The sequence below is a fragment of the Marmota monax genome, unplaced genomic scaffold, assembly GCF_021218885.2.
Source record: "Marmota monax isolate L192 unplaced genomic scaffold, Marmota_monax_Labrador192_F-V1.1 WCK01_AAM20220418_F8-fsc00307, whole genome shotgun sequence".
NCBI classification, from domain to species: domain Eukaryota; kingdom Metazoa; phylum Chordata; class Mammalia; order Rodentia; family Sciuridae; genus Marmota; species Marmota monax.
Window position 1 is genome coordinate 460336 of NW_026695211.1, and position 22964 is coordinate 483299.

Here is a 22964-nt window from a genome sequence, read left to right on the forward strand (position 1 = left end):
GTCTGGCTCATAGGAGAGTCTCATGAAACTACTCAAGGAGCCAAATATAATTTCTATAACAGATCTGGGTTTCACAACTCTCTATGGGCTAAATCTTGTTACAACAAATATCAGACCCCAATCCTGACAGCTCATTTATGCAATCTTTGGTAAAATGACATCCAGCAAAACAAGTAATTTAGATAGCTCATTGGGACTTCTTTTGAAATAAGTTTAGACACTACTTTTGATCTTGCCCTTGGGTGTGCTTCCACAATGATGACACATTTGGCCCACCTTTCTTGTTTGTTGTCTACGTCTCTGGATAGCATTGGACACTGTTGGCCTTTGTTATGTATTATCAGCCACAGTTTTGTGGAGCACATTTGATCAGACTTGTAAAATGCAAAGACCCTATACTGGAGATTCACTTACTGAGAAAAAAGCCTTTATCCCTTCAATAAGTTCTGAGTGTTGAATGTAACCAGTCATAGTGACTTGCTGGGAGTAGTTTATCCATAGCCAAAGGCTGGACCATTATGGGATTGGTTGACTTGTAAATATTCTGGTTTCTGATCCATTTCCTCTCATAATGAGTATGTGAGAAACAGGGAAGGATGAATTATAAAATTGGAACAGAGTCTATATGTTCATATCTAATGAATATATTTTATTCCTACTTCTTACCCCAATATTATGGATACATGTGTTTTCATAAAAGGACATACTAAACTCCTGCACCAGACTAACACACTTTTTAGCATGACTTGGGCCCAAATAATTTGATATTCGTTTTTTATTTTGCCAACATGTGTAATAGCTATGCAAGTTTGCTAAATGGTATAACAAACTGGTATGATTTACTAGCACACTTGGCTGCTAGAAATCTCAGCATTTTCTATCCTTAGTTTTCTGGCTTAATCATTTCTTCTACCTCTACATGTCTCTTTGTTACTTCTTATTTTAATGGAATTATTATATTTTTATCTGGAGCCAATCCAAACTCATTCTTATAAAAAGTTACAGTATAAAAATGAATCAATGAATATTTAATATTTATTAATACAATGATTTAATGTCTGTATTTCTAATAAAATGACAATTGCCAGAAATAAAAGATTTAGGACACTCTCCCTGAGATTGCAGACTATTTTTTCAGGGTTAATCATAAATATTATTAATAATGAGTTCCATTTGGCACTTTCATTAATCAAGTGGTTAAAAGTCAAGGAAACTGACCATGGTCTAAAACACTAGGAAGACTGGAAACATTTTAAGCTCACGGTTTGTTAAGATATGATAACTTCTAATTGTGTTAAAGAAGAAAGTCTATTCAAGATTATGCCTTTTAGTTAAGAATTTTATTAGTACAATATTAATTTAAGATTGATGGACACAATCAACCTCAATATTTTTTTCTTTATTGTCTTTTTCAGAATTATATCATCCTATAATATTTCTACAAGATACGTGATATATAGTTATATATTTTAACCATTCTTAGCTATTTGTCCTGTGCCACAGTGACATCACCAATGTCAGAATGACTAGACAAACTTATTGAGTCATTTGATTTCCACTAAAGTTTATATTTGTTTGTAGGTTGGAACCATTCCAGAGATATTTGCTGGGAACTTGCCTCCTAATATAAAGATGGATTTGCTACTCACTGATAAGTTCCATAGATTCAGGCTTTGAATTTCTATATCAGAATAGGTCTCTCTTTTCAAAAGTGGCTTCATTTGAAAAGGGTAACTTGCATTATTTTTTTCTATTTTCAGCTTCCATTTTAGTAAACCTCCTGGTCCTACTTGAATAATCACATACTTTCTGTGAGGAAGTTTGGTATTTTCTCTTAGTATTGCTGAAATAACTGTTACACATGAACATATATGAAAAAAGTTTGATTCAATTTCACTTCTTTGCCAGGTGTCTATTGGAAGGTTTTGTTTTATTTTTTATCTTATTTTTGATTAGCATGTCTTAATTATATAGATCAATGGGGTTTAGTATGCTATTTCAATACATGTATACAAAGTACACTGATCAAATCAAGCTTCCTTTATCTGCCTACCTTCCTAATCTTTAATAAATCATTATGCTACTTTCAGGTCAACTTTTTTTTAAACTTTCACATATGAGAAAGAACATGCAGTACTACACATCCATACCAGCCTTTGTTATTTTTTTTAAATGATGTTCATTCTAACTGGGCAAATTGATATCATAATTTTGATTTGCATCTCTCTGATAGCTAATGGCAGGTATCTTTTTTTTTCATATACCTGTTGGCTGTTTCTTCTTTCAAGAGTGTCTGTTTAGATCATTTGCCATTTTTTATTTGATATACACGATAGTAGAGTGTATTTTAAACTATACAAACATGAAGTATAATTTATTCCAATTAGGATTAAGTTCTTGTGGTTGTACATAATGTGAAGTTTCACTAGTTCATTTGCCAGTTCTTCATTTTAGTTGTAGATGGGCACAATATCTTTATTTATTTATTTTTATATGGGGCTGAAGCTCAAAACCAGTGCCTCACATGTGCTAGGCAAATGCTTTTACTACTGAGCTACAATCCCAGCCCCCATTTGCCAATTTTTTTTTTAAAGCTAGCAGTCTTTTTTAAAAGTATTTATTTTTTTAGTTCTAAGTGGATGCAATATCTTCATTTTACATTTACATGTGCTGAGGATCGAACCCAGTGCCTAATGCATGGTAGATGAGTGCTCTACCACTGAGCCACAACACCAGCTCCCCCCGCCCCCCATTTACCAAATTTTTTGTTGTTAAGTATTTTGAGTTCTTTATATATTATGGATATTAACTCTCTTTTGGATGAAATAGCTGGCAAAATTTTTTCTCCCATTTTGAAATTCTCTTCACTCTGTTGATTATTTCCTTTGTTGTGCAAAAGCTTTTTCTTTTGCCATAATTCTATTTGTCTATTTTTTCTTTAGTTTCCTGTACTTTTGAGGTCATATTTTTTTTTAAATCATTGAATGTACCAATGTCTTGAAATGTTTCCCCTGTTATTACTTCTAATACTTTCAGTTTCAGATCTTACATTTAGGTCTTTGATCCATTTTGAGTTGATTTTTTACAGGGTGAGAGATAGGGTCCAAGTTTCAATCTTCTGCATATAGCTAATCCAGTTTTCCCAGAGCCATTCATTGAAAGGTGTCCTTTCTACAATGTATGTTGTTTCTGATTTATTTTTTTAGAGAAGGTCTTGCTAAGTTGCCCAGGTTGGCCTCCAATTTGGGATCCTCCTGCCTTAGCCTCCTGAGTAACCTGGATTATAGGCATGTACCACTACTCTCAGCTTGTTCTCAGCACAGATTTTTGACATCTTTGTCAAGAATCAGTTGGATGTAGATGTGTAGATTTATTCCTGGGATCTTTATTCTATTCCTCTGGTCTGTATGTCTATTTTTATGATAGTACTCTTCTGTATTAGTTATTATGGCTCTGAAGTATGTCTTACAATCAGATATTGTTGAGTTCTTTATATTTGTTCTTTTTGTTGAAGACTACTTTGACTATCTGGGGTCTTAAGTGCTTACTTATGAATTTTAGGATTTTTTTTCTGTTTCTGTGAATAGTGTCATTGGCATTTTCATGATGATTGCTTTCAATCTGTATGACATTTTTAAAATAATTTTTATACATAACATTAGGGTTCATTTTGACATTATTATAAAATCATGGAATATAATTTTCTCTAATTCAGTCCCTAGTACTTCCCCTTCCCCCTGTTCTCTTCCCTCTACTGATCTTTCTGCTATTTATTTATAGCTTTTTTTGGGAAAAAAATTAGTTCATTGTGAATGTAAATGATGGTGAGATTTACTGTGGTATATTCATAAATGTATATAGGAAAGTTAAGTCAGATTCACTTACCATTCTTCCTTTTTCCTGTTCCTCCTCCCTTCCCCTCAATCCCCTTCCTTCTGTGTGGTCATTTTAACAAAAGTACTTCAATTCATGGACATGGGAGGTGTTTCCATTTTATTTGTTTGTTTTTTGTTTTTTGGTGTGTGTGTATTCTCCTTCATCAGTGTTTTGTAATTTTCATTGTAGAAGTCTTTCATTTCCTTAGGTAAATTTATTCCTAGGTATATTATTTTTTTTGTAGCTATTGTGAATGAAATTGCTTTCATAATTTCTTTTTCAGTAATTTTATTGGTATATAAAAATGTTACAGATTTTTGGCTGTTCATTTTGTATACTGCAACAGTATTGAATGCGTGTTCCAATAGTATTTTGGTGGAGTCTTTACATTTTTCTATAGATAGTATCATATCATCTGCAATCAGGTATAATTGAACTTCTTCCCTTCCTGTTTATATGCTTTTTATTTCTTTCTCTTGCCTAATTGCTCTGGCTAAAATTTCCACTGGAGGTTTTGAAAAGCATAAAGTGATCAATATGTATTTACTGAGCATTGGCTATATGACAATGTTAGGTATTAACATGATATGAAATCATGTGTGAAAAATAATGTGAGATATGAAAATAATAAAGAGTACGAAATATGAAATCATAAAACTAACAATTTTAAATTTGTGAAATACTTTTTTATTTGCTTGATCTCATTTGATCTAAATCATGTTTTCTGTTCTCAAAGCTTACAGATCTTCTTGTTATAGATCTTTCCAAATAAATGTAAAGGGAAAGGCAATTGAACACATCTGTATCGTTCTGATTATATTCCTGAAAGTCACTCTGAGATGGGACTTAAAGTATGGGGTTAAATGTTTGGGATCCATGGGTAGGTCTTGAGTTGGCTTTGTAAGATTTCTTTATTGCCAGAGACAAAGCTTTGAAGGAAACTACAAATAACCACGGTGGATGAACTGACTTCTCTCAAAGCACTGTTGCTTTGTCTGGCGGGCCCTTACCCTGAATGTGGCAGTTTCTACCACATAACACTTTAATTTTTATATGTTACATTTTGATCTTTGACTCTAAATAAACATTTTCTATGGATAAGTTAACCTGATGACTTCTACTTTAAATGATTTCTAATAATGCCATATGATGGCTGGTTGGGGTGTTAGGTCAAGGTTTGGTGAGGAAATCCTATTTTTCTCTTTTTTCTTGTTTTAAAATTATATCAGATTTTTGTTGCCTCAGGGAACATGACTTGACTGAATGCAATGTTATTATGTGATGCTGGAGAGTAGTCTAAAGATAAAAATCATAAATGTTCAGTGATTTATCTTCTTAGTTCCAGTATGCTAAAATCATTATTTCTCGTAGTTGCATTGACATTCCAACCAATGATATTAATCACCTTCAAAGATTCCCCTTGTTCTTGAAGTCTGCTGGGGTAGTTCAGCACCATTTCACAGAAAATGTATATAATAAATCTATAAATTCTGCAAAGAAAAAAAAAGAACTTGAGATGGGGTCTGGAACAGAGTTGCTCTCAAGGGCAAGGACCAGCTGAAGCTCATGGGAAAACAAAAATGAATTGATTTACTTGTCTTTGACATATATGAAAGAACCACAAAGAGAATGAGATATCAAAAGATGGATTTAGGGGAGACAGATGTGATGGTTCAGGGGAGGAAAAGAATGGCAGAGAACGGGGGAAGCTGCATGTGAGTAAACTATTTGTCATTCTTCATCCAGACAATGAGGTTAAATCTTTTTGCCTCCATTTCCAATTGGAATGGCAATTAACAAGTTATAGGCAAAGGACTTTGAAAACCCATGCAAAAATGCTTAAAACTGTTTTTTGTTTGTTCGTTTGTTTGTGATGTTAGGAATTGAACCTAGGGCCTCACATATGTTAAGCAAGAGCTATACCATTGAACTATATCCTTAGAGCCCCGCTACCTTTTAAAACAGAGCCTTGCTAAGTTGCCCAGGGTGGCCTTGAACTTTCCATCCTCCTAATTCACACTCCAGAGTCACTAAGATTATAGATGGGCACCACCTCATCCCACAAAACCTTTAATGAATTTAAGTCATCATAATGTCTAAGAATGGCCAGAGAAGGTCCTATGGTCTTCATGAGGGTATATGCTACTTAGAAAAAGTTATCCATTTTAATAATAAGTGTATACTTCATTATAAATGCCCCAAAGAAAATAGGAGTAAAATGACCTTAAGATTAAACATAGATATCCCAAAGTCTAAAATTTGCCAAAGATCTCTCTGGCTTGGATAGTGATTATTTTATTTAATTTGATTGATTAATTTATTTTAAACCAAAATGTAAGGTTGGTTTACATACACCTTATCCCAAATAAATATTTTCCTATATTTTCAACTTTTTAAACTTATTCTTTCACTTATTTTTCCTATTATTGGTATATGCTGGCCAGGATGTTGAGAGGAAAACTTTTGCTGTTTTCTTTTCCTTCATCTGTAAATACCCGTATTCTTAGCAGTTTGTTCATGCTGCCAAGATGTGAATATCCATGTTTGAAGAATTTTTTTTTAGAGAAATCCTTTTAGCAGAACTCAATACTATTTAATGGAAAAAAGCCACATGATTAAATGAGGACTCTCCCAACTTTCTACCATCTAATCTGTAGATTCTTCTGCAAAATGTGCACTATTTTATCCATTTTATCCTTCTCCTCTCTCATAGTCCTGTCCCCTCTCTAAGATGAATCCTTGCATATAGTCTCTGGGTTCCAGCCCCATCTTTCCTTTTGCCCTTTCAGAGACCATTAATAACTCTCTCTTCCCCAATCCCTTCTCTTCTGGATCCTTTCCATTTGTATTCAAACACAGTCAAATATCTCACATGTTCAATAGCAACAATAAAATAACAACAATAAAAACAGGAGTAGCAGGAAACATGCCCAAAACCAAACCCTCAGATCTATACCTTAACTCTTTTAGTTCATAGTGCTCTCCTCATTCCACTGTAACCTGGCTTCTTTTTCTTTTTTTTTCTTTTTAGTTGTAGATGGACACATACCTTTATTTCATTTATTTATTTTTATGTGGTGCTGAGGATGGAACCCAGTGCCTTACATGTTCCAGGCAAGTATTCTACCAACTGAGCTATAACCCCAGGCACCTGTGATCTGGCTTCTGTCCCTATCCCTCTTCCTCTCCCCATGCTTCTGGTCTTAGAGAATGGCAACAATAACCACTGAAGCCTAGCCTAGGAATTAATCTAACTTTCCCAGTTTTCTTCGCCTCCCACATACAATTAATCACCTGGTTCCATTCATTTGGTTACTAAATCTCTCAAATCAATCTCCTAGCTTTTTTTCCATCCCCATTGCCCCTCCCTAATGTGGAGGATGTATTTCTCTATCCACATGTAGGTGATGGGGTGGCTGAAGTCCATTGCTGCGTGATGAGGTCACAAAGACTTGGGGTGCTGATGACTGCGTATGCAGAAGATCTAGTCTCTGGAGATTTCTTGGCCATTTTCACACCCTCCTTATGTGTGTTTTCTGTTTAAAATGTTGACTTCTGCATTTTTCAGTTGGTTCCCTTCCACTTTCCTGGCATTTTCGTCTAATTTATGCAGGACACTGTTGTTGCTCTTACAAACTCTGAGCTCACAATTGTCATTTTAGCTCTGTGGTCAGGGCCTGGCTCTGACCCTCACCGGCTATATGATCTTGGACAGATCATCAGCTCTTAATTTCCTTATTTGTAAAATAAATGGCTTCCCCTAGATCAGTGGGTCTCAACCCTGGCTGCACATTAGAATCACCTGCTGAGCTTTCAAAAACTCCTAGATCCCAGGCTAGAACTTAGATTAATGACATCAACATCCTGATGCCTGGGCCTCAGGATTTTTTATTTAATTTAAAATGTTTCATTATTTTTTTTGTCAGTTTTCTTTTAAGTTCCCCCAAAGCTCCCAATGTATAGATAAAGTTGAGAACCATTGACAATGCTTTTTATGCTCTACCATTATTTCATGTTTTCTTATGCCCCAATCCCAAGTCGAGGTTTCTCTTCTTTTTACATGTTTTTACTAAGTTGGGAAGAAATAGCTGTGAAGCTCCCCCTACCCCCTTCCATCTGCTGTTTGTTCTTATTTACATACGATGGAACCCAGCCCACTGATTTACAGCTCTGGTTCCCTTACAACTGTTATTGAACTGAAAACATAGCTGAAAACTTATTAAACAGAAAAAAAATTATTTTGAGCTTCCTGCCTACAATTCCTTATAGAACAAAGGAAACATTTAAACTGTTTTCCTTCTAGAGGTAATGTTAAAATTGATTTATAATCCCATAATCTCAAATTTAACTTAATTCTGGGGCCAGATCTCAATATTTATTCTTTCTTGGGTGTCCTGTTAAGGAAGCCAGAGCGTCTCTGTAGGAGAACAGGATTTTGAGGGGTATGCACTCACAGACAGGCACAGCCTCCTCATATTGCTGTGTGGCTTCTGAAATTAAGTGTCATAGTCTTTTTTCTCCCAGTCCTCTCTTGGCCTGCAGATGCTGGCAGTAAAGCTAGGGCAAACTTGTCCTCTTTGTGAATGTAGCCTCACTCTTTGAACTTCTGGGAACAGGCCTTTTAGAAGATGTTCTGTAGAAGCTCCCTTTGCATCTGCCATTCTAGATCTGAAATAATGGGACTTTGCTGAGCTAAAAGAGAGTAGAGAAGAGGGTAGAAAGATGATAGAGAACAGCCAAGCATTTGATTTGACCAGTGGCACTAAATTTGGGAAGATTTGGGGTCTTGGCATAAGTCTGATTCATGTTGGCAAAGCACTCTTTGGAGTAATGGCTCTTCTTGCCTGTTTCTTGGTTAACAGTACCACTTCCAACTGTTCGTTCACTTTCTTCTGCAATACCTATCTGAAATACACAGTCTGTGCCTTTATTAGTCTCTCTCAGATCCCTATTAAATTATTGAAATTGGCTTAAGCAGATCACCACCTAGTCATAACCTATTAGAAATAATAAAAACACATTATCCTTTCACAGCTGGGCTATCCAGTTATTCTCATGGAAAGAAAAGGCTATAATCTACTGGTTTTAGAATAAATGCTGCCAGAATATGGGGTCAAACTGGAAAAACCTCTTCCTCATCATATTGAACATTGAACTATTTCTACACAAGCTAATTTTAGTTCAGAAAACCTTGTCTGAAGTTTTTGTCTTTGACACTTCTTCTTTGGGTATTTTCTTGTAGATGGAGGAATTGATTGAGGGTGTTCGCTGGGCCTTCATTGATATGCTGGAGAAAGAAAATGACTGGATGGATGCAGGGACGAAAAAGAAAGCCAAAGAAAAGGTAAGAATTCCTTTTGATGAACAAAATATGATTTCTGGTTTAATGGATTTTCATGATGACATTGACTGTGTAGTTGATTTTTATATTGACTGAGCTGTTGGTTCTGAATGACCCCAGATTTAGGTGTGTGCTTTTGGATGAATAAATAGATTTCATCACTGGGGGTTAAGAGAAAATAACATCTGACTTTTTCTTTCTCTAACTGCATTTTCAAATACCCAATAATTCATCTTTCCCTTCTAATTGCTGTCTATAAGAGCCTCATGGCCTGCTGCCTAGTGAATTTTGCCATAAACCTCCATTGGATATGGCAGAATGCAGAGCAGTTGGGAGCCATCGGGAGCAGCTGGCAGAAGAGCCCTCAAGATGCAAAGAAGAAGAAAACCTGTATTGGCCATGTGTCCTTTTCTCTGTGCATGATGTGTGCAAATGTCCTGAGGCAAATCCTTTCCAGTAACCAAATAGATCTACTTCTTAGCCCATCATTTAACACAAATGATCCAAAGACCATGCTTATCAATTGTGAACCAGTAGTAGACCATTGTGTAGGAGTATAAAAGTTAGCAGTAGAAACTTGGTGGGCCTTGTAAATTTTTCTGATACCATAAACAAGATAAGGGAATAAATGAGGAAAGAATGAAGAGTATTGTTGTTTAAAAATTAAAAAAAATGGAGCCTATCTTAATTCTAGGTATTCTGATGGAACTGGAGCTCTAGTGGGTATAGCATGCCTGGTACACTGTTCATGGATGCCATTCTGCAGCTGGGAGACTATAAAATCTGGAGCATTTTTTTTCTTTCAAGAGATGTTTTGAAACCTTTCTGATAATAGCTATCACCTGGGATGTCTAGAAATTTTATAGCTTTCTGGATCCCCTTCCCAGCCTGGTTCATGGATCTAGGGTAGAGTCTGAACATTTGTGATTTAGGCCAGTGTGATTGTTATCATTAGGGAATCCTACTGAGTCATCATGGGCACTAAATTATTTTTTGTTTTGGTTCTGGAGACCCAAAGGGCTTTGTGCATGCTAGGTAAGCACTGTACCATTGAGCTATATCCCCAACCCCAAGCGGAAATATTTTTGCATTATGATCAAGAAACAAAGAAGGCAACATTCTGGGAATGCTTAGACTTGTTGAAATGGGAGTGTGCAGAAGTTTAGCAAGGATATTTTCTAGAGCTTTAATATGACCTTGCCATAGATGTTTTATGTGAAAAGGCTATTCAGTGTTTCTAGTGAAGAAAGAATTTGGGTGGTGGTGGGGGGGAGTGCTGGAGGAAGACAAATGGTAAATTTGATTTTGTTTTCCCCTCCAAGGTCTGTCAAAGCTGTCTTTTAAGTCATGAAAGGACAGGTGTGCACAGAATGTTATGGAAAGTGCTCCAGAAGGTAGATATCTGGGATATCTGGAACAGAATTGGGCAGTTGAGGCCTCAGCATATTTGGGGCTCTTTAGCCTAACTCCTTAGGGACTGGGGTAGTGTATGTATGAATTAGTACAAGGCCACAAGGGTGGGGTGGATTGTGAGGGTGTGTGTGTTTTATGAATGGACAGATACTTGGGAATGTTCTGGAAACTTCAGTCAGTTCTTTGAGAAGTATGCATCAAGATTGCCTCCGGGCAATCTTCCTAGTTCCATAAGGGAGTGGGTGCCTTACATTTGGGCTTTCTAGGCAAGCAGATCATACCTCCTTCTTAAAGGAGAACTCTTCCCAGTATTTCTAATATTAGACGTGTTCTTGCTTGCCCTCTGAGTTGCTCTCCAGTCTTCGATTTTATTTCATGAGAGCTGTCAGTTTTTCTTCTAAAAGTAGTCTTTGAACACTCTGCTTTCTTTGAGCTGAGTTCAATCTGCCAGGAACTCTGCTAGTTCCTCGACAGGTACAAATATCAAAGGCAATTTTCCTCCTGGATCTCGCTAGGTTCCCCAGGTATATTTTATCTTTCAGATTTCAGAGTAGTGCCTTTAATGAAAGGCAAGAATGAAGGATGTTTCCAAGAATTTCCAGCAATTCTCTGAGGCTGGTCCCGCCCTGGACCCCAAAAGATGGAGGTTTTCCTTCTCCAAATTAAATGAACTTGCAGTTCTAGAAATGACCTCTGGGTGGAGCTCATACTACTCATAAAGAACACAATGAGCTGACAGCTTTTATGCAGCTTTCTACTTTGGGCCTGTTTTTGAAAAAGAAAATTTTTTCTTGCCCTTTTTCTCTGCTGTCCTCAATTTGATTGCCTTTTAATAGTCAACAAGAAAGGAGGGACTCTGCCTAATAATTCCTTGAATCTTAGATGGAAATCTCTGACTATCAGGGCTTTGTCTTTCTGATATGGAGTAGCCCCTGCATTAAGAAAGGATTTGCCTGCATTTGAAGTGGAGGTGAATAATTCGCCTTTTCTTCCTGGCATGACTTGGCACTGTTCTTTGGGCATGTGTTTTATGCAGTATATCACCCAGGCGGAAGATTTCTCATCAATAATAGTGCCCACACTGGGCCAATGCTGAATCACTTGGCAACCCATTGGGAAAGCTGAAAAAATGTTCCTATTTGCGAGGGGCCGAAGCTTTTTTTTCCCCTTGCCATGAAGCTCTGGACTGCAGCTAATTAAAGCTCCTCCTAAGAGGTGTCGACCTCAGCATTCTATAGTGACCAACTTCCTGAACTGGGTGGTCCAGATATTCACAGTGGTCTGAGGCCTAACCCCGTGGCTTTTATGGCAGTGACCCCATCTCAAAATGGAAGTGTGTCCATGTGGCTTTGCTGCACTCTTTACTGGGGGTGCTCATTGTAAAAGATAAATGAGGGTGTCTCTGTTTCTGTGAAGGGGAAATTTGTTATCTCTGTCTCTCTGCCTTTTCCTGCTCATCTCTTAAGAGGTCATGGATGCTTTTGTGTGTTGAAACACATGGTGTAGCTTTCAAGTGCAAATTTGGTATTGTGAAATAAGCACCAGTTTTTGTTCAGGATTCTGCATTTCCTGCAAGCATGTACTCTTATTGTAAATAAGTAGCATAGGATGGGAGGCCTGCAATTTTTCTGGTAATCAAAGTCAGTGAATGAGTGTAGGATGATAAAAGAATGATTTGGGGGGTATCTTCTGGAGGATTTACCCTTGCCAGAGCAAAGGAAGAGGCTTTCAAGGTCAATATATAACGATTCCTAAATTGGGAGGGAGAAGGACTCAGTGTAACCTTCAGCCACCCTGGCCAGCTCAGGGTCAGATTGGGAGGAGCAGTTTTCTGAACAAGGTTCATCCCCAGCTGAACTAAATTATGTAGCCAAATGCTGAATCCCTTCTGAAATGCTTGTTTGTGCTTTTTGTCACCAGGACCTAAGCTTGTTAGGCTACATCCAGAGAAAAATACCAGGATGGAAGAAGTCACTGGGAGGTAGCATGCTGAGGGTGCTGTGAGGGAGTTGCCTTAGCCACAGCAGGTGCAGAGAAGTCAGCTGTATGTTCCCATCTCCACAGGCATGCAACTCCCACATGCAGACTTTGAATGAAGAGGGAAGTGTTCTCTTGCAGAGGGCAAAACAGGAGTGTAGCTCACCTCTTTGCCTTTGTCTCTAAGCTCTGCCAATCCTAGGCATTGCATTTCCCTCTGGCATGCATTCTGGTACCACCAGTTAGTGCCCTGCCTGCGTCCTCAGCAGAGCCTGACAGGCAGCTCTAGGGAACTTGTTGTGATGCAGATCCCTTCGACATACTGCCCTCCCCCCACACTCTAGGGGTGGGGCTAAACCCTTTGGGTAATAAAGTTTGGGAACCAGTGACCTTGTCCTTACCACTTCATTGCTCACCTGTCTATCTTCTAGCTGCAGTCTCCTGCTTTTGCCTAAGAGCTTTCTCTTCCCACTGAGCCTGCTGTGTCACTCACATGGAGGGCCTGGAGTATAGTGTAGGACTGGGGGGCACACCACAACCTCTTCAACAGCCCTCAACCAACAATTGATGGGCAATGGTGTGTACCTGCCCCAGCTTCCTCGTCCCTCTCCTGTGTTCCACAAGGGCTCCCGGGGCTTCCCCAGTGGGCTTGAGCTGCTTGGCAAGATGCCCTTTATTGACTGCCTTCCATTCTCCTCTCACTTCTCTGTGCCCCTCTGGTGTTTCTTTCACCTCCCAAATGAACTGCATGTGCTTGAATCCTTGTCTCAGGGTTTGCTTCTAAGGGGATCCCCACTGAGGACACAGCCCCAGGATTGTGTGTTCCTCACTTCCTTGCCTTGAAGGTGACAATGCATTTCACTGCATCTCAGCAAACTCAATTCTGCAAACATTTCCAGCACAATGATGATGTGCCAGGTGCTGGGCCAGGAGCTTCGGATTCTGAATGGGGGATAGTCATCTGCAGTCACTCCTGTCTGCAGGGCCCTTTATACTCCTAGTGTGGTAGGAGTGCCATGGATGCAGGGGAGATAGGAGATGGTTTAATATCATGGAGATGCAAAGCAGTCCTGAGAATTTAGGGGAGGAGGCTTCTAAGGAGCCCAAACATGTGCATGGGGCATGCTATTCAGAGAGTGCCCACCCAGTTCCTTCCTCTCTCCCTCTGTTATGTAATCAGATCCTGTCACTGCCCATGTCCTTGCAGCCTATGGGCAAGGCTTCCTCTGGGCTCTTCCTACTTGCTAATTCCAGTAACTCTGCAACCAGCAGTCCTTGTCCCTTGCTACATCACTTAACTCCCTTACTCCTGCTGCACTACACATGCTCATTATAAATTGATTTGTAGAAGAAAAGGAAAGGAAGGACTTTGGTCAAAGTCTCCTTCTCATTCCTATTACACCTGACAGCATATTTGTATAACTACCCAAGAATGCAGTTACCCCAGCTAAGTATGGTGGTGCATGCCTACAATCTCAGCTACTTGGGAGGCTGAAGTGGGAGGATTGTAAGTTCAAAGCCGGCCTGGGCAATAGTGAGACCCTGTCTCAAAAAATAAAAAGGGCTGGGGATATAGCTCAGTCATAGAGAGTCCCAGGTTCAATACCCAGTATTACAAAACAAAACAAAACGATACTGTATAGATATGGAATGGTATTTCATTATTTTTAAGGTGAATTTCCCTAGAGAGCTTAGCACGTGTGAGACCCTGAGTTCAATCCCCAGCACCACACACAAAAGTGTGTGTGTGTGTGTGTGTGTGTGTGTGTGTGAGAGAGAGAGAGAGAGAGAGAGAGAGAGAGAACAGGGAGAGAGAGAGAGAGAGAGAGAGAGAGAGAGAGAGAGAGAGAGACGGACGAGACCTTGCTTCCTGTACCAGCTCCAGTGTTTACCAGGGACCTGGAGGGGCAAAACAGCATGTAAGCCTCTTGCTTGCCCTGGGTCCCTCCTCTCCTGGCTCCTATGTGCCTTCCATACTGAGCTTGTACCAGCCCTATCACCCCATTTCTCTGGCTCCCTGTCTCTCACACACAAACAAGCCAAGATAGACTTCCTACTTGTATCTCCTTTCCTTCGTTGGCCTTAACAGAAATTGCAGTATACAGATTAATAACACAGACTGCAAAAACACTGCCTAGGTTTCAGACCAACTTTCTATCTCTTCTTAGCTCTGTGACCTGTTTGGAAATTACTTCATCTCTATTGTCCTCAGTTTTCACATCTGTAAAATGGGGAGATCAGTACCTACCATAGAAGTTTGTTATTTGGATTAAAGGAGTCAGTATTCTAAAGCACTTAGATGAATTCCTAGAGCATGAGGAATACTCTCAACACTGCCAGCAGCTTCTATCAAACTTCTGTCCTGTGGGAGTGGAGAGGCTTTGGTTGCATTGGTGGGTGGGAGAAAGGAAGTGAGTGTGGTTTAGTTCATTAGTTTGGGTCATTGGACTTTCCTGTTGGTTAGGGAGGTGGGTGGGTAACCTAAGTCCATGGTCCCTGAGTCCCTTTAGACTCTCAGATATTCCACCTCCCACTCCTGCCCCCTCCTCCCCTTATAAAATAAGAAGCAGCCCCTACTGAGAAAATCATAGGAGGTGATAGCTTTTCTCTGTGGATTTTAGATTTTCTGGGTTTGAACAAATTCAGTATCATCTTTGTGTTATATATGTTTTAAGCACAAAAGCAAATATATGGTATAAGTAAGAGTTTGACATATATATATATATTTATCAGAGGCATATTCTATCTAGTATTTATTTTCCATGCTGGGGATGGAACCCATGGCTTCACACATGCTAGGCAGGTGCTTTACCACTGAGCTGCATCCTCCTGATATGTTTTTGGAGTGAGTTTAATCAAATTTCCATGTTCTAGTGCCTCATATCAATTGTTTTGGGTGATGCTTTAGGTTATTCATTCTTACACTTGACTATGGGTCAGCACCATCAGGAGAGACCCCTTAGAATGCAAATTGCCAGTTCTAGCCCCACAGTTTCTGATCTAGTAGGTCTAAGGTGGCCTTGGGAATTTGCATTTCTGACAAGTCTTTAGTTGATGCTGATGCTATTGGTGTGGGACCCACACTCTGAGAACTCCAGGTGATTATAGGGGAAATTTTCCTGACATCAAATCTGTGTTAATAAGTGGTCACTTCTTCTCACTCCTTGCAGAAGTCCTTTTTTCACCATCTCACAGGTGAGTGCCCTGGGCGAAGATTGGGGCACTCAGAGCTCAACCATGCCAACATTTTGCACTGTTGCTCCATCTGCCAAACTACTGCAATGACATAAAATCCATATGGCGGAAGTTATTTCTTTTTACAGATGAAGAAACCAACGCACAGAAAGGGCAATCAACCTTGCCCAAGGTCATTCAGCTAGTGGGGGGAAGACTGGGATTCCATTCCTGGCAATCTGGTTTCACAGTCTGTGTTTTGTTTTCCAGAGCAGGTGATACCGGCTTTTTGGTATCACCAATACGCTAGTTAGAAATGCAGATTCTTGGCTCCATCCCATACCTATAGAATCAAAAACTCGGGAAGAGGACCCAGGAATGTGCATTTTAATCAACTCTCCAGATGATTCTAATGCAGCCAAAGTGAGAACCAATCTCTCTGCTGCAGTTATGATGCCTTATCCTGCTGGCTTCTCTCCAGTTTTCAACATCTTTTTTTTTTTTTTTTAAAGCTCAAGTTCAAGGCTGAACACAATATTCTAGATAGAGTCCAACTCACCCAGCACAATGGGAATATTATTGCTGCCTATGTTTTGCATACAAATTATATTAAGGAATCCGAAGCTGATATTATGGCTATCTTTCCCCCTCAGCCATGCATGTCACTGTTGGCTCATAACAAATTTACAGTCAGTTAATTTCTAGGTCTTTTTTTTTTTTTTAATCTCACAGGAGCTGTTGTTAAGCCTTGTTGCTGCAGTCCTAAAGTTAGCATTTTTAAAAAACCTCATCCTAGAATTTCACATTTTTTCTCATTACGATGCATTTAGTTGTTTTTGTTTATGGCTCTGGGTTTTAAAAAATATTTCTGCATCTTCTTCATGTTTATTATTTTTGCTATGAAAATCTATGTTCATTAAAGAAAATCTTCAAAGTAAAATACAGAAATAGAAAGAGAAACTCATCAATAGTTCCATCACCCAAACATAACCACTGCTTATATTTTGATGTATTACTGTAATTTCGCCTATACATAAAAAGCATTCTTGAACAATGCTGTGTATGTAAATTTGATTCCTTTCTTAGTCTCCTAACATTTATATTGTAAGCATTTTGCGTAATATTACATATTCTTTGTGAAAGAATATTCACCATTATTACATATTCTTTTACTAGTCACACAGAAGATCACTTAAACATCTCCCCATAGTTGGGTCTGGTTGGATATCTATTATAGCTATTGCTATGATAAACATGTTTTTCACAATGCTCTTCTCCCAAATTTAGAATTAATTCTTTAGAATGGTATCCCAGATGATCTTTAGTAATTCAGGTCTGTCATTCAGTGTATTAACTACCATTCTCACTTCTATATAATTCATAATTTGATAAATTCACTTTCTGGTTTTATTGTTTTTCTGAGTTATTAATAAGCATGCTCACAAAATGGAACTAGAATCAGCACATTTGCTCATACTTTTGAAGATTCTCTTCCAAGTTGTTCTGTTGAACAAAAATGTTCTTGAGGGGCTGGGGATGTGGCTCAAGCCGTAGCGCGCTCGCCTGGCGTGCGCGGGGCACTAGGTTTGATCCTCAGCACCACATACAAACAAAGATGTTGTGTCTGCCAAAAACTAAAAAAAAATAAAAAAATAAATATTAAAAAATTCTCTCTCTCTCTCTTTAAAAAAATGTTCTTGAAGAAACTGCTCTATTAAAGGTCTTTTGTTAAATACCAATCAGTGCATTAACCAGTAGATTTTCAGTCCATTGTTCTACTTTGGACAAAATACTTAGAAGTGCCTACAAGGAAAACCTGAGATATTTAGCAGTGCTTTGATATAATTTGATTACATTATTTAAGACATTCCTCAATTTCCCAAACTTTCAATGAATTAACAAAGTGGAAATCTGAAGAAAGAACAAATTTGCATGTTTTTTTCCAAAACATTTCATTTTCTTGCATATAGATTTCCAGTGTTCCCAGCACCATTTGTTGAAGATGCTGTCCTTTTTGCAGTGCATGCTTTTGGCACCTTTGTCTAATATAAGGTAGTTGTAATTCTGTGGGTTAGTCTCTGTGTCCTCTATTCTGTACCATTGGTCCACCAGCCTGTTTTGGTTCCAGTACCATGCTGTTTTTGTTACTATTGCTCTGTAGTATAGTTTAAGATCTGGTATAGTGATACCACCTGTTTCACTCTTCCTGCTTAGAAATGCTTTAGCTATTCTGGGTCTCTTATTTTTCCAGATGAATTTCATGATTGATTTTTCTTTTTTCTTTTTCTTTTAAAATATCTTTATTTTATTTTTATGTGGTGCTGAGGATTGATCCCAGTGCCTCACGCATGCCAGGTGAGCGCACTACCACTTGAGCCACATCTCCAGCCCCAAGATTGCTTTTTCTATTTCTATGAGGAATGCCATTGGTATTTTGATTGGAATTGTGTTAAACCTGTATAGTGCTTTTGGTAGTATGGTCATTTTAATAATATTAACTCTGCCTATCCATGAGCGAGGTAGATCTTTCCATCTTCTAAGGTCTTCTTCGATTTCTCTCTTTAGGGATCTGTAGTTTTATTGTATAGATCTTTTACCTCTTTTGTTAAGTTGATTCCCAAGTATTTTATTTTATTTTATTTTTTTGAGGATATTGTGAATGGGGTAGTTTTCTTCATTTCCTTTTCAGAGGATTTGTCACTGATATACAGAAATGCCTTTGATTTATGGGTGTTGATTTTATATCCTGCCACCTTGCTGAATTCATTTACTAGTTCTAGAAGTTTTCTGGTGGAGTTTTTTGGGTCTTCTAGGTATAGAATCATATTGTCAGCAAATAGTGCTAGTTTAAGTTCTTCTTTTTATATAGTTATTGCTTTAATTTCTTTCATCTGTCTAATTGCTCTGGCTAGTGTTTCACGAACTATGTTGAATAGAAGTGGTGAGAGAGGGCATCCATGTCTTGTTCCAGATTTTAGAGGGAATGCCTTCAGTTTTTCTCCGTTTAGAATGATGTTGGCCTGAGGCTTAGCATAGATAGCCTTTACGATGTTGAGATAAGTTCCTGTTATCCCTAGTTTTTCTAGTGTTTTGAATACAAAGGGGTGCTGTATTTTGTCAAATGCTTTTCCTGTGTCTATCGAGATGATCATGTGGTTCTTATCTTTAAGTCTATTGATGTGATGAATTACATTTATTCATTTCCATATGTTGAACCAACCTTGCAGCCCTGGGATGAATCCCACTTGATCATGGTGCACCATCTTTTTGATATGTTTTTGTATTCGATTTGCCAGAATTTTATTGAGGATTTTTGCATCTATATTCATTAGAAATATTGGTCTGAAGTTTTCTTTCTTTGAGGTGTCTTTGTCTGGTTTTGGAATCAGGGTGATATTGGCCTTGGAGAATGAATTTGGAAGTACTTCCTCTTTTTCTATTTCCTGAAATAGATTGAAGAGTACTGGTATTAGTTCTTCTTGAGACGTCTTGTAAAACTCAGCTGTGTATCTGTCCAGTCCTGGGCTTTCTTGGTTGATAATCTTTTGATGGCTTCTTCTATTTCCTCACTTGATATTGGTCTGTTTAAGTTGTATATATCTTCCTGACTCAATCTGGGCAGGTCATATGACTTTAGGAATTTATCAATGCCTTCAATATCTTCTATTTTATTAGAGTATAAGGTTTCAAAATAATTTCTAATTATCTTCTGTATTTCTGTAGTGTCTGTTTTGATATTACCTTTTTCATCATGTATGCTAGTAATTTGGGTTCTCTCTCTTCTTCTCTTCATTAGCATGGCTAAAGGTCTGTCAATCTTATTTTTTCAAAGAACCAACTTTTAGTTTTGTCAATTTTTTCAATGTTTATTTTGTGTCAGTTTCATTGATTTCAGCTCTGATTTTTAATTATTTCTTGCCTTCTACTGCTTTTGCTGCTGGTTTGTTCTTCTTTTACTAGGGCTTTGAGATGTAGTGTGAGGTCATTTATTTGTTGGCTTTTTCTTCTTTTAAAGAATGAACTCCATGTAACGAATTTTCCTCTTAGTAGTGCTTTCATAGTGTCCCAGAGATTTTGATATGTTGTGTCTGTGTTCTCATTTACCTCTAAGAATTCTTTAATCTCCTCCTTGATGTCTTCTGTAACCCATTGTTCATTCAGTAGCATATTGTTCATTCTCCATGTGATGTAGGATTTTTTCTTCCTTATTCTATCATTGATTTCCAATTTCATTCCATTATGATTGGATAAAATGCATGGTAGTATCTCTACTCCTTTGTATTTGCTAAGAGTTGCTCTGTGGCATAATATATGGTCTATTTTTGAGAATGATCTATGTGCTACTGAGAAGAAAGTGTATGCACTTGATGTTGGTTGATATATTCTATATATGTCTATTAAGTCTAAGTTATTAATTGTGTTCTTGATTTCTATAGTTTCTTTATTCAACTTTTGTTTGGATGATCTGTCCAGTGGTGAGAGAGGTGTGTTGAAGTCTCCCATGATTATTGTGTTGTGGTCTATTTGACTTTTGAACTTGAGAAGAGTTTGTTTGATGAACATAGCTGCACCATTGTTTGGGGCAGATATATTAATGATTGTTATGTCTTGTTGGTGTATGGTTCCCTTGAGCAGTATGTAGTGTCCTTCTTTATCCCTTTTGATTAACTTTGGCTTGAAGTCTACTTTATTTGATATGAGTATGGACATTCCTGCTTGCTTCTACAGTCCATGTGAGTGGTATGATTTTTCCCAACCTTTCACCTCCAGTCTGTGTATGTCTTTTCCTATGAGATGAGTCTTTTGGAGGCAACATATTGTTGGGTCTTTTTTTTTTTTTTTTGATCCAATTAGCTAGGCTATGTCTTTTGATTGGTGAGTTTAGTCATTAACATTCAGGGTTATTATTGAGACATGATTTGTATTCCCAGCCATTTTTCTAATTTTTGTTATTTAACTTGACTTGGTTTCTCCTTTGATTAATTTTTCCTTTAGTGTAATACATTCCTCTGCTGATTTTCATTTTCTCTTGATAGCATATTTTGCCAAAGATGTTCTGTAGTGCAGGTTTTCTAGTTGTAAATTCTTTTAACTTTTGTTTATCATGGAAGTTTTTTATTTCATCATCAAATTTAAAGCTTAATTTTTTCTGGATACAAGTTTCTTGGTTGGCATCCATTTTCTTTCAAAGATTGATATATGTTGTTCTAGGATCTTCTATTTTTCAGTGTCTGGGTTGAAAAATCTGCACATAACCTAATTGGTTTGCCCCTATATGCAATCTGATTCCTTTCTCTTGTGGCTTTTAATATTCTCTCCTTATTCTGTAAGTTAGGAATTTTCATTATAATGTGCCTTGGTGTGTGGAACTGTTGTGATTTTGTACATTTGGTATCCTGTAAGCCTCTTGAATTTGGTTTTCCAATTTGTTCTTCATGTTTCAATTTTTTTCTGACATTATTTCATTGAATAGATTGTTCTTTCCTTTGGGTTGGAACTCTGTACCTTCCTATATCCCAATAACTCTTAAATTTGGTCTTTTTATGGTATCCTATATTTTTTGAATGCTCTGCTCATGGTTTCTTACCATTTTTACTGTGTGGTCTTCATTCTTTTCAAGATTATATATTTTGTCTTTATTATCTGAGTCCTGTCTTCCAAGTGGTCTAATCTGTTGGTGATGCTTTCAATTAAACTTTTAATTTGGTTTATTGTTTCTTTCATTTAAAGGATTTCTGTTTGTTTTTTCTTTAGATTCTCTATCTCACTGTTGAAGTAATCTTTTGCTTCCTGTATTTGTAGCTCTTTTTCAAAATGATCTTTTGCTGCCTGTGTTTTCTCTCTTATATCATCCTTTAATTCACAGAATATTTTAATTATGTACATCCTGAACTGCTTCTCTGCTGTGCTGGCCATGGATTATAATAATGTGGTATCTTGATTTGTTTGGGGGCACTTTCTTCCCTTGTCTTTTCATGTTACTTGTGTGTCTTCTCTTCTAGCACTGTGGATCTGAGTTATTATTGTTTTTACCCTATAGGCTTTTAGTGTCTCTGTAGAGTTCCAAAATCTCTCCTTTGAGGTGAAGGACAATGTTAACAGATCCCAATTTAAACAAAATACCACCTAAAAACCAATAGTTGCTAATCAACGTTTACAGTTTAGTCACAATGTACAGAAATGGTGAATTCAATCATTATCAACAATATACTCAGTAGTTTTGTAAAAGGGTTTACAGTTTCTGATGGTGGACAAAGAACTGGGGGTGAGGAGTAGGATGATATGCTGAGGAGGTAGGAGGTGAGGATATAGAGTTATTATATCTTAGGAAGTGTGAAAGAGAAATCTAAAGAAGAAAGTTAGTAGCAGGAGAATAGAGAGGACATAATTTTGGGAAGACAAGTAAGAGGGAAGACAGCAGAGTAGATAAAACAAACAAATATATATTAAGAAAAATAAAAAATATTAAAATAGTAAAAATTAGAGAAAAAACAAAAACAAAATAAAGAAAAAAAAGAATATACAACACAACTGTCATATACTATTCAGTCGTCTCAGACCTCAGTATCCTAATTCATGCACAGTACTTGGTTTCACATGTGTTGGTGCTATGAGGGTGGGAGAATAGAGAAGAAGAAAGAAAAAAGGAAAAAAAACTCAAAGGAAGGATTATTTTGGTTGGAGATCACTCTTTCCTGCTTCCCTTCTCATCCAATAGGTGGGGTCATCTGTTGTTAACTGATATCTCCACCCTCAGGATGGTGATGGAAATCAGAGAGGGAGGGTTGGTCCTGGGTGGCGGGCACCTGGAAGCAGGATGTGGCACCTGTCTGACCCTGAAGGGAGACTACACCTCAGGGATCTCTTTTTGGGCCTGCTCCTGTGATGTGAGCACCTGGTTTTATCTCCTTATCTCACATGAAGATCTTTCAGGTCCTGGTCTCTGTTAGTCTCTAAACTGTACCACATTCACCCTTTCCCTTACTGCTTCCTAATAAGGGACCTTTCTCTCCAGGCTCTTTGTGTGGCGCTTTGGGAACGTTGCATACCTGCCTCTCTGAGAGCTGTTTTTGTTGTTGTTGTTGTGGAGCCATTGTGCCCAATTAGCAGCTGCTTGGGAGAGGGGGGAGTTAGAAACTGGGTACCTGGCCAGCCAGAGTTCCAAACTGGGAGTTGCCCCCAG

The 22964-nt window shown here is 37.9% G+C and overlaps 1 protein-coding gene across 1 annotated transcript in view; it reads left to right on the forward strand.

Moving 5' to 3' along the window:
• Positions 1-22964, forward strand: part of Phex (phosphate regulating endopeptidase X-linked) — a 192618-nt gene that overhangs the window by 77869 nt on the left and 91785 nt on the right. Inside the window, exon 12 of the mRNA XM_046430585.2 lies at positions 9119-9220. Within this exon, the coding sequence (XP_046286541.1) occupies positions 9119-9220 (102 nt within the window). The remainder of the gene's footprint in view (positions 1-9118; positions 9221-22964) is intronic.